The sequence below is a fragment of the Sorex araneus genome, chromosome 8, assembly GCF_027595985.1.
Source record: "Sorex araneus isolate mSorAra2 chromosome 8, mSorAra2.pri, whole genome shotgun sequence".
Taxonomy (NCBI): domain Eukaryota; kingdom Metazoa; phylum Chordata; class Mammalia; order Eulipotyphla; family Soricidae; genus Sorex; species Sorex araneus.
In genome coordinates, this window is record NC_073309.1 from 56163989 (window position 1) to 56177730 (window position 13742).

Sequence of the window (13742 nt, forward strand, 5' to 3'; positions counted from 1 at the left end):
TTTTATGTTTTGTTTTGGCAGTGCCCAGGGCTCACTAGTTACTGTGCTCAGGTATCACTCCTGGCCATGCAAAGGGGACTGACTCACCTCACCCCAATTTGGCCGTGTACAAGGCAACCACTCTACAAGCTTTACTATCTCCAGCCCCATCTCAACCCTGATTTTTTTGTTTTGGTGCTATATTCAGCAGTGCTCAGGGATCATTCCTGGTAATGCTCAGGGAACTATATGTAGTGCCAGAGATTGAACCTGGGTTGGCCACATATAAAGCAAACACCCTAGCTGCTATAATATCTCTCTGGATCCTAATTAAAAAATGGATTCACAAATAATCTTTAACAATGGAAATATTAAAGGAACTGAGGTTTCTTTAGAGGACAGGACAATAAACTTTAAGGTAATAGAGGCATTGGGACAGGTATTGATTTTGAAGGCATGATGCTGCTAAAGGAAGAACAAGAATTTAATAGGCACACAAAAGTTGGAAGACTATCTTAATTTAAATGGTTTTAGTTTTGGTGCCACACCTGGCTGTGGTGTGAGCTTAGTTTTGGCTCTGTACTCAGGAATAATTCCTAGTAGTGCTAACGGAACTATGTGGAATGCTGGGGATTGAACACAGATCAGCCACATGCAAGGCAAGTACCTTACCTGCTGTACAAAAATGGCCCCTATATATTTTTTAAAAGCATACTAGAGCTGTAAGAAATGGAAATACTAGAAGTGAGCAAAATTTCAAAGATAAACAATGTGTCCACCAAACTCATAAGTATCTCCCTACCTGGCACACGGCCAACCTGGGCATGACTCTAAACCAAATACAACAGAAATCTAGCCACGTTTGTCTTGTAACTCCCAGTTCCATCTCAACTCTGGGAGATCACATTCCAGAAGTTTTCCATGCAGTTATTAGGGGTAAAACATAAGCTCATCACATTCATGCCATTTCCTAAAGCTCTTCTATTGCTGGATGCTCTTTATCTTGAACATGAAGATTTCATGTATTTTTGTTCACTTTTTACATTTTTTTTTGTTTTGGGTCACATCCATCGATACTCAGGGGTTACTCCTGGCTCTGCACTCAGGAATTACTCCTGGCGGTGGTTGGGGGACCATATGGGATGCTGGAAATTGAACCCAGGCCGGCTGTGTGCAAGGCAAATGTCCTATTGTTCCTTTTTACAGTTTAAGATAAAAATATTTTCCCTATCGTTTTATCTTCACTAGAATTTTCCCTTATAATTTATCTTCACCAGATATGTAGAAATCAAACATTTTGCAAGAAAATCAGTTTCTCACTTTTTTTTATTTTTGGCCATCTCTCCAGCTTATGATCAAACACTTAACATTCATGTTTGGCTGCAATATGGAAAAATGACAGAAAATGGCAAATACAGTAAGACCAGCTAGAAAGCTATTTCCATAATTCAGATAAAATACATTATTGCATACTGGACAAAAATGACGGTATGAAAATGGAACAGTCAGATACTGGGCATATTTAGGAGATAAAACCTATAGGTCTTGGCAATGGATTGGGTATGGAGTGTGAGGGAAAAGACAGGGTCAAGAGTGATTCCACTGTATGGATTCTTTCATGATGAGCAAGGTGTGCACGCTGTCTGAAAGATTTTCTGCAATTCTTACACTCATAGGGTCTTTCTCCAGTATGAATTCTTTGATGTAGAGTAAGAGATCCACGATAGCTAAAGGCTTTGCCACAAATACTACATTCATAAGGTTTCTCTCCAGTATGAATCCTCTGGTGCTGGGTAAGTCCTGCATTCTGGCTGAATGTTTTTCTACATTCCTTACACATATAAGGTTTTTCTCCAGTATGACTTCTTTGGTGTTGTGCCAATGACGAACTGTTGCTAAAGGCCTTTCTACATTCGGTACATTCATATGGTTTCTCCCCAGTATGGACCCTTTGATGTTGATCAAGATATGCAATCTGGCTGAAGGCTTTTCTGCAGACTTTACATTCATAGGGTTTCTCTCCAGTATGAACTCTCTGATGCTGAGCCAGATGTGCATATTGACTGAAGGCTTTCCTACATTCCTTACATTTGTAAGGTTTCTCTCCAGTATGAATTCTTTGATGTACAATCAGGTATCCACGATGGCTAAAGGCTTTTCGGCACACATTGCATATGTAAGGCTTCTCTCCTGTATGAATTCTCTGATGCTGAGCAAGAAATGAGCCATTACTAAAGGACTTCCCACATTCAATACATTCAAAAGGTCTCTCTCCAGTATGAACTCTCTGGTGCTGAGTCAGGTGTGCAATCTGGCTAAAGGCTTTTTTACATTCTTTACACTGGTAAGGTTTTTCTCCAGTATGAACTCTCTGGTGTTGAGCCAGGTGTGCATTCTGGCTGAAGGCTTTCCTACATTCCTTACATTCATAAGGTTTCTCTCCAGTATGTATTCTTTTATGTTGTGCTAGGTTTGCACTCTGGCTGAAGGTTTTGCCACATTCATCACATGTGTAGGGTTTCTCCCCCGTATGAATTCGCAGATGAAGAATAAGAGATGAACTCTGGTTGAAGACTTTCTCACATTCATTACATTTCAAAAGTTTCTTTTCTACATAAACTTTCTTATGTTTCATTTTAACAGTTTTTTCCTGGTAACTTCTTTTTTGTGGCTCACACTTAAGAACTCTTCCTTTGGTGGGAAAACTCTGTTTCATATCAAGTATTGCATCCTGATGAAAAGTTTGCCACGATTTAGTACATTCATTATCTTGATCTTCAGCAAGGATTTTTTTATGAGTAATGATCAACTGACTAGAATATACCTTCTGACTTTCCAGATGGTTCTCATACCTCTTCTCATTTTTATAGTCTTCTCTGAAACTGGAGCAGTCAAGGGTATAAATGAGTTGGCTTCTTCCCATTGTCATTACTTTGGGTAATTCTTTATAAATGACTTGACTTGATGAAAATTCACTGTTTGTAAATGAATATTCCCAATCTAAAAGATAACATGGAAACAACTGTCTTGTGTTTATGCATTGGAAGGGAAGAACTTCAAAAACAAAACAAAATATGTAAGAGATTTAAGGATTTGGCCTGAATGATAATAAAGGGAGTAAGGTCTTGCATGCAGACAATCCTGGTTCAATCTCCAGGACTGCATATGACCCCCTGAGCAGTGCTGGTGTGTCCCAAAATACCTTCTCAAGAAAAATAAACTCTGAAAAATTATTTGAGGATTTAACAGTTATTAAATATAGTCTAAAAAGTATGAGATCATAAGGAATGGCAGTAAGGGACTTAAATGGTAGGATACTTGCATGTGTGAAGTCTTGTGTAAGCTTTAACTCATGTAATATCTCTCCAGCCCCTGCAATCATTTTCTTTCCTTACATTACTTTGAGCATTTAATTCATTTGACCTATTATTTGATAGTTTACTCCCCATCCTCACTACATTGTAATATTTTGTGTGCAGGAACTTCTATTTTTTTCAGCCTTGTTCACCCAGTGACTAGAAAAGGTCAGGTGGATAGAAGATGCTTAATATCTAAAAGAAATGGTGAATCAATAGAGACTCTAGTACAGGAAACTCTAGTAGATGGAATAGAGACTATATAATACATGGACTCTTATTAGAATGGTTTGCTTAATGATGAATTCAATGAGTGGAAGGCTGAAATCAAATGAACAATTATCACTGAATAGGAATTATAAAATCTGAAGAAAAAATTTTAATTATAAGATTGCAAACTTCTCCTGTCCTACCCTAATTCAATGCCCTTTCAAATTCCCTCTATCCTTTAAACAATTATAAATCACACTCATAATGCTCCTAGAATCAACATGAAGATAGAATTTTTGTTTTTGACTTTGGGCCACGCTGGCAGTACTCAGGGCTTATTCCTGGCCCTGTGCTCAGGGATCACTCCTGGCAGGCCCAGGGAACCATATGAGGTTCTCAGAATCCAATACAGATCAGCCAAGTATAAGGCACGTACCTATCCACTGTTCTGTTGCTCCAGTCCACAAGATGAAATTTTAACAATTAGTAGATAAATAATTCCTATGAAATGAACAGTAAGGAATTATGAATCTAGTTAAACACAGAATTAAGTTGATAAAACTGTGCCCCTTACACAGAGTTTCTGATTAAGGTGTAATATAAGGTATAAGAACCTGCATTTATGATGGGAGATGCATGATGAAAGTAGACTATGGACCAAACATGATGGCCACTTAGTACCTGCATTGCAAACCGTAACACCCAAAAGGAGAAAGAGAGAGTAAAAGGGAATGTGCTTGCCACAAAGGGGTGGCAGGAGGGATACTGGGAACACTGATGGTGGAGAATGGGCACTGGTGGAGGGATGGGTATTAGGTCAGGGTATGTATGACTGAAACATAATCACTAAAGTTTGTAAGTCTATAACTGTGTCTCACAGTGATTCATTAAAACAAAATCTGCATTTCTGAATTCCTAGGATATACCTCTTATCTTGTTTTGTTTTGGGGTCACACCCAACAGTGCTTTGGTAACCATGTGGTGCCAGAGATAAAACATGCATACAAAGAATGTGCTCAGGTCATTGAGCTATCTCTCTAGCCACTATACCATTGGTCTCGAGACCACATTTTGAGCATTAACTGTTCTACCACAATAATGAAACATAATGCAAAAAGATGCTTCTGAAAGTTCTGTAGATAAAATGGAAATCTAAAGAACATTTAAGTAATATGAAATAAGGCAGAATAGGGGCCAGAGTTGATAGTACAGCAGGTTGGGCATTTTCCTTGCACACAGCTAACCTGGGTTAGATTCCCCATATCCCATATGGTCCCCTGAGCACTGGCAGGAGTAATTCTTGAATGCAGAGTCAGGAGTAACCCCTGAGCATTGCCGGGTGTCACCTAGAAGACAAAATTTTAAAAAAAGGCAGAAAAGGAGGACCAAAAGAACAAAAGTAAAAGAACGCACAAACCAGAAACAAAAGACAAACCCATTTTATTTACATAATAAAATTATATAAATAATTAAAAGGCAGATAGAATGGATAAAAATGAAGACCTTGCTCCATGGCTTGGAAGCCAGCCTCACATGCTGGGAGAAAAGGCAGCTGGGATAGAGAAGGGACCACTAAGTGAATGATGCGTGGAGGGCTCGCTCGGGATGGGAGATGTGTGCTGAAAGTAGACTGTAGACCAAACATGATGGGCACTTTCTACCTGTATTGCAAACCATAACACCCAAAAGGAGAGAGAGAGTAAAAGGGAATGTGCCTGCCACAGAGGCAGAGGTGGGGATGGGTGGTGGTGTGAGGGATATTGGGAACATTGGTGGTGGAGAATGGGCACTGGTACTTGATCATTGTATGACTGAAATGTAATCATGAAAGTTCCTAAGTCTGTAACTGTATCTGACAGTGATTCATTAAAATATATATACATGTATATACAAAATGAAGACATAATTATATGATGCTTACTAAAAATACATTAAATATAAGGACACTCTTACAGTAAATAATAGTGAAAAGCGTAATATGCAAACTGCATGCCTAAGAAAACTAGAGTGACTATTCATTTATGAAAGACTTCAAAACAAAGTAGTACCAAATATAAAGGGGATCATATCACAATGATAAAAGGGCCTCCAATTCATCAGAAAGAAATAGTATCATTCTATCCAAACTTCTTTCTTTTTTTTTTTTTCTTTTTGGGTCACACGTGGTGATGCACAGGGGTTACTCCTGGCTCTGCACTCAGGAATTACCCCTGGCCGTGCTCAGGGGACCATATGGGATGCTGGGATTTGAACCCGGGTCGGCCACGTGCAAGGCAAACGCCCTACCCACTATGCTATCTCTCCAGCCCCATTCTATCCAAACTTTTCAGAAATCAGAAGAGGGCAAAAGCACTTAAAATAATTTTCGTATAGTTAGCAATGAATTATATACTAAAACTAAATAAACCTACAGACCAATGTAGCTCATGAACATAAATGAGCATAATATAACCTTTTGGGATAGTGGTAATGCACAGTGAGTAGGGCATTTGCCTTACAGTGGCCAAGACCTGGGTTTAATTCCTGGGCGCCCCATATGGTCCCCCGAGGACTGTCAGGAGTGATCCCAGAGTGCAGAGTCAGGATCAAGCTCTGAACACAGCCAGGTGTGGCCCAAAAGCAAACAAACAAAAAAAAACCTTTACTAAAAGTAGTGTATCACTTGGATGAAACTAAAGGACATCATGTTAAGAGAAATGAGGATAATACAGATGATTTCACTTATCTATGGTATAGGGAATAACAGGATAAGGGAATGCAATGTATCCAAAGGTAGATACCTAGAGTATCTTTGATTCTATCTCTCCAGCCCACTTAAATGCTTTTTTTTTTGGGTTTTTGGGTCACACCCAGCGATGCACAGGGGTTACTCCTGGCTCTGCACTCAGGAATTACTCCTGGCGGTGCTCGGGGGACCATATGGTATGCTGGCGTTTGAACCTGGATCAGCCGCGTGCAAGGCAAACGCCCTACCCGCTGTGCTATTGCTCCAGCCCCCTTAAATGCTTTTTTAAAAAAGCTATCTAGCAGCTGGAAAGATAGTACAAACACTTGTCTTGTACACAGCTGACCTGAGTTCAATCTCTGGCACACAATATGGTGCCCGGATCCTGTCTTAAGTGATGCCTGAGTACAGAGGCAAGAGTAATCTCTTAACACTGCCAGGTGTGTCTCCCGAACAAGACAAAACAAAAAATGTAGTTATATAAAGTAAGAAATTAAAACTGCAAACTACGATAGCCATATAAGAGATAAAAAACAGCAGCAGGGAAATGTCTCAAAGCACTGGAGAGTACACTTTGTATGTGAGGCCAGGTTCAGTCCCCAGCAGGATATAATCCTCTAAGCATGGTTTAGGAGAGGCTCTTGAGCACCACTGGGTTTGGCAAAACACAGGAAGGATGGAAAGAAAGGGAGAGAGGGAGGAAGGAAGGGAGGGAGGAAGGAAGGAAGGTGTGTGATCACAAAATAAATAAGTGACTGTGGTCGTGGCAGTGGCAGTCTCTCTCTCTCTCTCTCTCTCTCTCTCTCTCTCTCTCTCTCTCCTTCTCAAAATAAATGAGCGTGGTGGTGGCAGCAGCAGTCTCTCTCTCAAAATAAGTGAGCATGGTGGTGGCAGCAGCGGTCACTCTCTCTCTCCCCTTTCTTTCTCTTTTTCTCTCTCTCCCTCTCTCTTTTTCTCTCTTTCTCCCCCCGCTCCTGCCACATGCATTCAGTGGCTATGAGCCACTTCCCCACCTCAGCCTGCAGCCGCCAACAGGCTGCCAGGCTGGTTGCTGATCAGTTGCCATTTATCCTATTCTCCCCATGAGCCTGTTCCAGTTTCACTAAAGCGCCCCATTCCAGTCTCACACTGCCCCTCGTTCCCCCATGCTAGTCTCTCTGCTCCATCCAGGTGAGGCACCACAATCAACATATGAAAGCCCTTCCTTTCTGGGAAAGGTCTTCTAAGAAAGACAAAGATCTCCCACAGCTAGGAGATCTACTCAAGGGCAAAATACCACCTAGGGGAGCATTTCTCCTTTTCTTAGTCCAATAACCGTCTTAGATTTACTTACTTCTAAATAATCTTTTTAGTCATTTTGTACAGACACAGTAAGAGATATATTAAGTTTGTAGGGTGGCTTTCCTAGAGACATCTCACTATAGATCTCAGATAATAGTGCTCAGGTCAGATTAGTCTTTCTTAACCCTAGCAGGTCCTAATCCATTTGTTGTCAGGACCCTGCTTTGGGTGTGCTAGGAACTAAGGGCAACTGAGGCTTAAATTGAGAAAACATGCCCAGGAGTGAATACAGCATTAACTGTCTTCCTGTGTCTATACAAAAAGGACATTGCTCTAAAGTAACTATGCAAAGGACATAAGGAAAAGAGAAAAGCAATACTTCACTTACAAATACAAATCCAGAGTCCTTAGAAGGATCGACCCCACAAGTCAACAGAGTCTGATTTGGGGATAAAGGTGACTGGTTGGGGAAGCAGAGCACAGAGAAGAGGTTACAGATAAACACAAAGGAATGGGAGTGCCTTGAGAGCATTGTGATGGGTGTAACCCAATAAACTTAAGCTCCCTGAGACCATAGAGAAATGACAAACCAATGTTAGAAGGAAGGAAAGAAGGAAGGAAGGAAGGAAGCAAGGAAGGAAGTTACAAGATTCCTTTGCTCACATTTATGGAAATCAATCTGACAATTTATTTATTTATTTATTTATTTATTTATTTTTCTTTTTGGGTCACACCCGGCGATGCACAGGGGTCACTTCTGGCTCATGCACTCAGGAATTACTCCTGGCGGTGCTCGGGGGACCATATGGGTAGCTGGGATTCGAACCCGGGTCAGCTGAGTGCAAGGCAAACGCCCTACCCGCTGTGCTATCACTCCAGCCCCCCAATCTGACAATTTAAAAAAAAAGTATGACTGTAGAAAAATGAAAATATAACCCAAGGCAAATTTCAGAGAGATTGATAAAGTTGTTATGGGTCCAATTCCTCACCAGGCTTGGTTTCCTTCACTTTTTAAATCAATGATCTTATTCATGGACACTGTCATCTCTAATTCAGAGTTTTTCTTCCTCCAAATTGTCACATGTTTACAATAGTGCATTGTGCACTTTTTCCCTTAGAAATCTCCCTCTCTTGGGGCCCAAGAGATAGTACAACAGGTAAGATGCTTGTCCTGTACACAACTGTCCAGGGTTCAATTTCCCAGCATCCCACACAGTCCCCTGAGCACCACCAGAAGTGATTCCTGAAAGCAGAGCCAGGAGTAACCCCTGAGCATTGCCAGGTGTGACCACCTTCCCCCGCCCACATACACAAAAAGGCATTATCACCAGAGAGATAGTACAGCAGGTAAAACTCTTGCCTTGCACGAGGCCAACCCAGGTTTGATCCCCGGTATCCCATATGATTTCCCTGAACCTTCCAGGAGTGATTCCTGAGTGCAGAGCCAGAAGTATTCCTGAGCACTGCTGATGTGGCCCAATAACTTAAAAAAAAGAACAAAACATTATCTCTTGATTCCTTTAAATATTTGATGTAACAACCTGTGCAAAAGTAAGGAAACACTTTGACATCTGGACCGAGGCTATACAAAAAGGTTATTAGAAGACAGTGACATGTGCAAGAATATATATCATGAGAATAAGTTAGGGAGCTCATAGTATCAATACCTCAGTATTTCTTCCCAGGTTTAAGCCTTTAAGCTACCTAAGAAATATCCATTATAAGCAAGAACTGTTTAGAAACAGTGAAATTTTTCCTTCAAATTGCTTCTGTCTCCCTAGTTCTCTCTCACTTACCAGTATGTGTGCCTCTTGTATCCTTCTTCTTCACCATCCAAGGCTCTTTTCCTTGCTCCAATAATGAGATCACATCTGGTTTAGAAATGAAAACTCCTGCTTATAAGAAGTAAAAGAGGAATTAGCCAGGTCCAGTGTTGCAACAATGTTGCAATTTTACCAGAGAATCAGAGGTACTTTACTCCTGGAAGAAATATACATTTTTGGGGGAGGATCACAGGACTGCCTCCGGAGGTTTTGTGTTATGGCCTGCCCCGAGAGCAGCCTGTTCAACCTCCTTTTATTTATTAAATTAACATACAAACCAATCATATTCGGCCACATAGGCAAATATGCAAATGAACCAACGGAAACAGTAACCGCCATTTAAAGTTACAGTAACCAAAACATAAACGGTTTACATCCAGACCTAGCTAGGCCTGAGATTATGGGATGTTGTATACCAACAGTCCAGAAATCAGATCAAGGGAGCTGGAGAGATAGTACAGTGGGTAGGGTATCTGCCTTGCATATGGCCTATCTGGATTCAATTCCTGGCGCCATATATGGTCCTTGGGCCCACTAGGAGTGATCCCTGGGTCAGCCAGGAGTAAGCTCTAAGAACAGCCATGTGTGTAGCTACAAAACCAACAAACAAACAAAACCCAAAGAAATCAGATCAAGTACCTTGTTACCAGAAAGATAGGATGTTGTAGGAGGGAGTTGAGAAAAATGTGAAGAATTCTGAAGAATAAGCTAATAAAGCTGCCAGTTCTACAAAATCCTGCCTATTTGGGGAGAATTTACTGAATTATATCAAAGGCTTTCCAAACCTTAAACTGGATGCCAGCCCTAAGTACAGATTCTGAATTATGAGGATACATCCTTACCCAGTGATACCAAGCTCCTGTAGTTCTCCAGCATTACCTTCTTGTATAGCTGTCTCTGAACAGGGGTCAGCCACTCCCATTCCTCCTGGGAGAAATCTACAGCCACATCCCTGAATGTCACCAAGTCCTAAAATGATATAAACACATTCTTGCTCAAGTGTTCTCACCTTCACAGGGCTAACTTTGCAGAATTAAAATGTCTACTTTTGGAGAGAAAAACTGCATGCAGTGAAATTTTCTGGCAGTATCTTAGGTTCAAAGCAACACACTAAAGTAATTATTAGATTACTTCACTGTGCTATTTGATATTATCTCCAGAAATATATAGTTTCAGAAACTCTACTGGTGAAGAGAAGATTTACAACACAAGAATTGGGCAATAACTACACTGTAAACAATTATATGTAAAATTATAAATATTCACACTAAATGTTAGATTGTTTCTTGGTATGGAAATTAGGAAAAAATGAGGCAGTAAAGAAAAGTTTCAAGGAAGAAAGATAGATCTAACAGTTACTGATAAGCACACTAAGTTTCAAAAATAGTACCTTATCATGCTGAGACAAAACAAAAGAATAAAATACTTCTAACATATTGAGTTTTGTTTTTTGGCCAAACCCAGTGATGTTCAGGGGTTACTCCTGGCTCTGCACTCAATAATCACTCCTGGCAGTTCTCAGAGAACCATATGGGATGCCAGGGATCAAACCCAGGTTGGCTATGTGCAAGGCAAGTACATTACCCACTTATATTGTCTCTGACCCCAAATTATGGTTCCTAATGATAACATGAAATAAGACCTAGTTTACTTCCTAAATGTCAGAATAGTTAGGTACTCTGCCTGACAGGATAAAACTTGCTGCAGACTTATCAGGCTCTGCTGTATGGTTTGGTAAATGCTTCTTGTGTTTGACACATCACAGGGTGAAATCTACTCTTTTCAGGCCACATCTGGCAGAGTTCAGGGATCACTCCTGGTGGGGCTCAGGGGAACATATAGAGTGAGGGGGATGGAACCTTTGTTAGGCATGTACAAGGCAAGCACTTTTTTGCCATACTATATACTGGCCTCTCAAAGTTTACTCTTAAAGTGAGTCGATATACATGTGGCACTGAAACGTGGCTACCAAATGTTCAACGAGATCTCCTAGAAACAATAAAACTTGAATGAGTACAGGAGCCAGAGAGAAAGTACAGTGGGTGGAGCATCTGTCTTCTTGCATGTGACCAACTGGGTTGATACCCATCATCTCATATGGTTCACTGAGCACTGCCAGGAATAATTCCTGAACAAAGAGCCAGGAGAACACCTATGTATTGCCGCGTGTGGTCCCCAAACAAAACAAACAAAAAGATTTGTGAGTACATATTTGTCCAAATGTTTCCTTAAGGCCACAGAAACAGTACAGCAGGTAAGGAAACCTGGGTTCAATCCTTGGCACCTCATATTGTCTCCTGAGCCCCACTAGGAGTGATTTCTGAGCACAGACATAGGAGAGTAAGCCCTGAGAACCAATGAGTATGGTTCAAAAACAAATACAAAAACAAAACCCCAAAATATTTTCCTAATCAGATGTCTATCATTATTTATGCATATTAACTTAAAAATCACTTGTTAGATAATACTACTTGGCATATATATGCTATGTCTTATCTACTAACCTTGCTTATTTTTATTTTTTTTTAAGCCTTTTTTTTTTTTTTTTTTTTGCTTTTTGAGTCACACCCAGCGATGCTCAGGGGTTACTCCTGGCTTTGCACTCAGGAATTACTCCTGGCGATGCTTGGGGGACCATATGGGATGCCGGAGATCGAACCCGGGTCGGCCGCATGCAAGGCAAATGCCCTACCCACTGTGCTATCGCTCCGGCCCAAACCTTGCTTATTTTTGTTAAATGAATCTTAATCTTTTCACTAGACTGCTACAAATATTTTTTTTTCTTTTTTTGGGGAGTGGGGATTTGGGCCACACCCACAGCGCTCAGGGTTTATTCCTGGCTCTGTGCTTAGGAGTCATTCCTGGGGGGGCAAAGGGGTGTCCATAAGCTTTTCCACGTAAGAACATATATCTTGCGCTATAAAACCAGGCATTTTAGGGAAGAGAGAAGAGATGCTTCCTTACCGCAGACATGGCTTTAAGGATTTAAGATAACTCTCTTCCTTTGGGCTTGTGTCTGGGAGAGGGGGAGGTCCAGAGAAAGAGCTAAAGAGAAAGAAATCACAGATGCCAGTTTCACCCTGAAACTCCCAGTAAAACCAGCCTAGAAGCCAAATCTTTCCCTTTTTGCCATAGACTAGAGATGTCACTGAATTATTTTGTTTTTGAAACATACCTAGCGGTGCTTAGGAATCACTCCTGGTGGTCTCAGGGGACAATATAGGGTGCTGGGATAGAACCTGGGTTGGCCTTGTGCAAGGCAAGAGCCCTACTTGCTGTACTATTGCTCCAGCCCCCAGAGGTGTCACTGAATTGGTCATTCCTATTAAGTTTATGATTCTATTTTCCATGTGTTTTATATATCAAGAATGCAATATAAGATTTCTGCATCTAAATCACCTTTTAATTTACAAATAATATTTACTATCCTTAATGTCATTATCAAGTAAGGATCCTTCCCTCACTTAAATACATGAAGACTTTCACCTGTGAGATTAGTCAAGCTTTTAAAGTAACAAATGAATGGAACTAAAATCCTGTTCTAACTTTTTACTCTTTTCACAAGATGACAATTTTGAAAACAAACAAACAAACAAAAATAACCATCCCTTCTACAAAAGTGAGAGATAAGGCTACAACAAATGCTCCATCAAAAGCCATCTTTACAAGAGCTGGCTTCAAAAGGGGTCCTGTGGTCTGGAATCAAGGGTCACTTGCTATTGCTCCTGCTAAGAAAACCTGCACCTTAATTGTTGCATACCATTGGTTTATCCTTGCTCCTCCTGAGGGGAGCTTAGGTTTATTGAGCTACTCTCACAACAGTGGCCCTGAGGTACACCCAATTTCATCAAGCAATAATAATACTATATTGCTTTTCTTTTTCCTTTATGTCCTTTGCATGGTTTATTTAGCAATGTCCTTTTTGTATAGACACAGGAAGACAGCTGATGCTATGCTTTTGTAACATGGGAGTTAACTGACTCCAAATAATATTTACTCCTGGGCATCCATATTTACTTGACTTAAGACTCAATTGCCTTTACTTCCTAACACTCCCAAAAGGAGGGTCCCAATGAAGGTATATGATGGACCCAGGGCAAACTATAAACTACTATGGCATCGAAAGGGGACAGGCTAAGTGCCATCATGGTATTACTGTTATCCTGTTGATCATCGATTTGCTCGAGCGGGTGCCAGAAACATCTCCATTTGTCCTAGCCCTGAGATTTTAGCAGCCTCTCTTTACTCATTCTTCCCAGCAGTGACACACTGGAGGCTCTTTCAGGGTAAGGGGAATGAGACCTAGCACTGTTGCTGTATTTGGCATATCGAATATGCCACAGGGAGCTTGTCAGGTTCTGCAGTGGG

General features: G+C 40.8%; 1 protein-coding gene across 18 annotated transcripts in view; it reads right to left on the reverse strand.

Annotated features, from left to right (window-relative positions):
- ZNF583 (zinc finger protein 583) overlaps positions 1–13742 on the reverse strand; it is a 31714-nt gene that overhangs the window by 15284 nt on the left and 2688 nt on the right. For 2 of the 18 annotated variants that reach the window (XM_055145316.1, XM_055145317.1), the window contains exons 2-6: positions 12339–12419; positions 10217–10343; positions 9348–9446; positions 4790–4891; positions 1288–2979 (exon numbers count right to left, since the gene is read on the reverse strand). In XM_055145316.1, coding sequence (XP_055001291.1) covers positions 1502–2979; positions 4790–4891; positions 9348–9446; positions 10217–10343; positions 12339–12347 — 1815 coding nt within the window. In that variant the 5' untranslated portion in view covers positions 12348–12419 and the 3' untranslated portion in view covers positions 1288–1501. The other 16 variants (XM_055145318.1, XM_055145321.1, XM_055145312.1 and 13 more) reach the window with 16 other exon arrangements.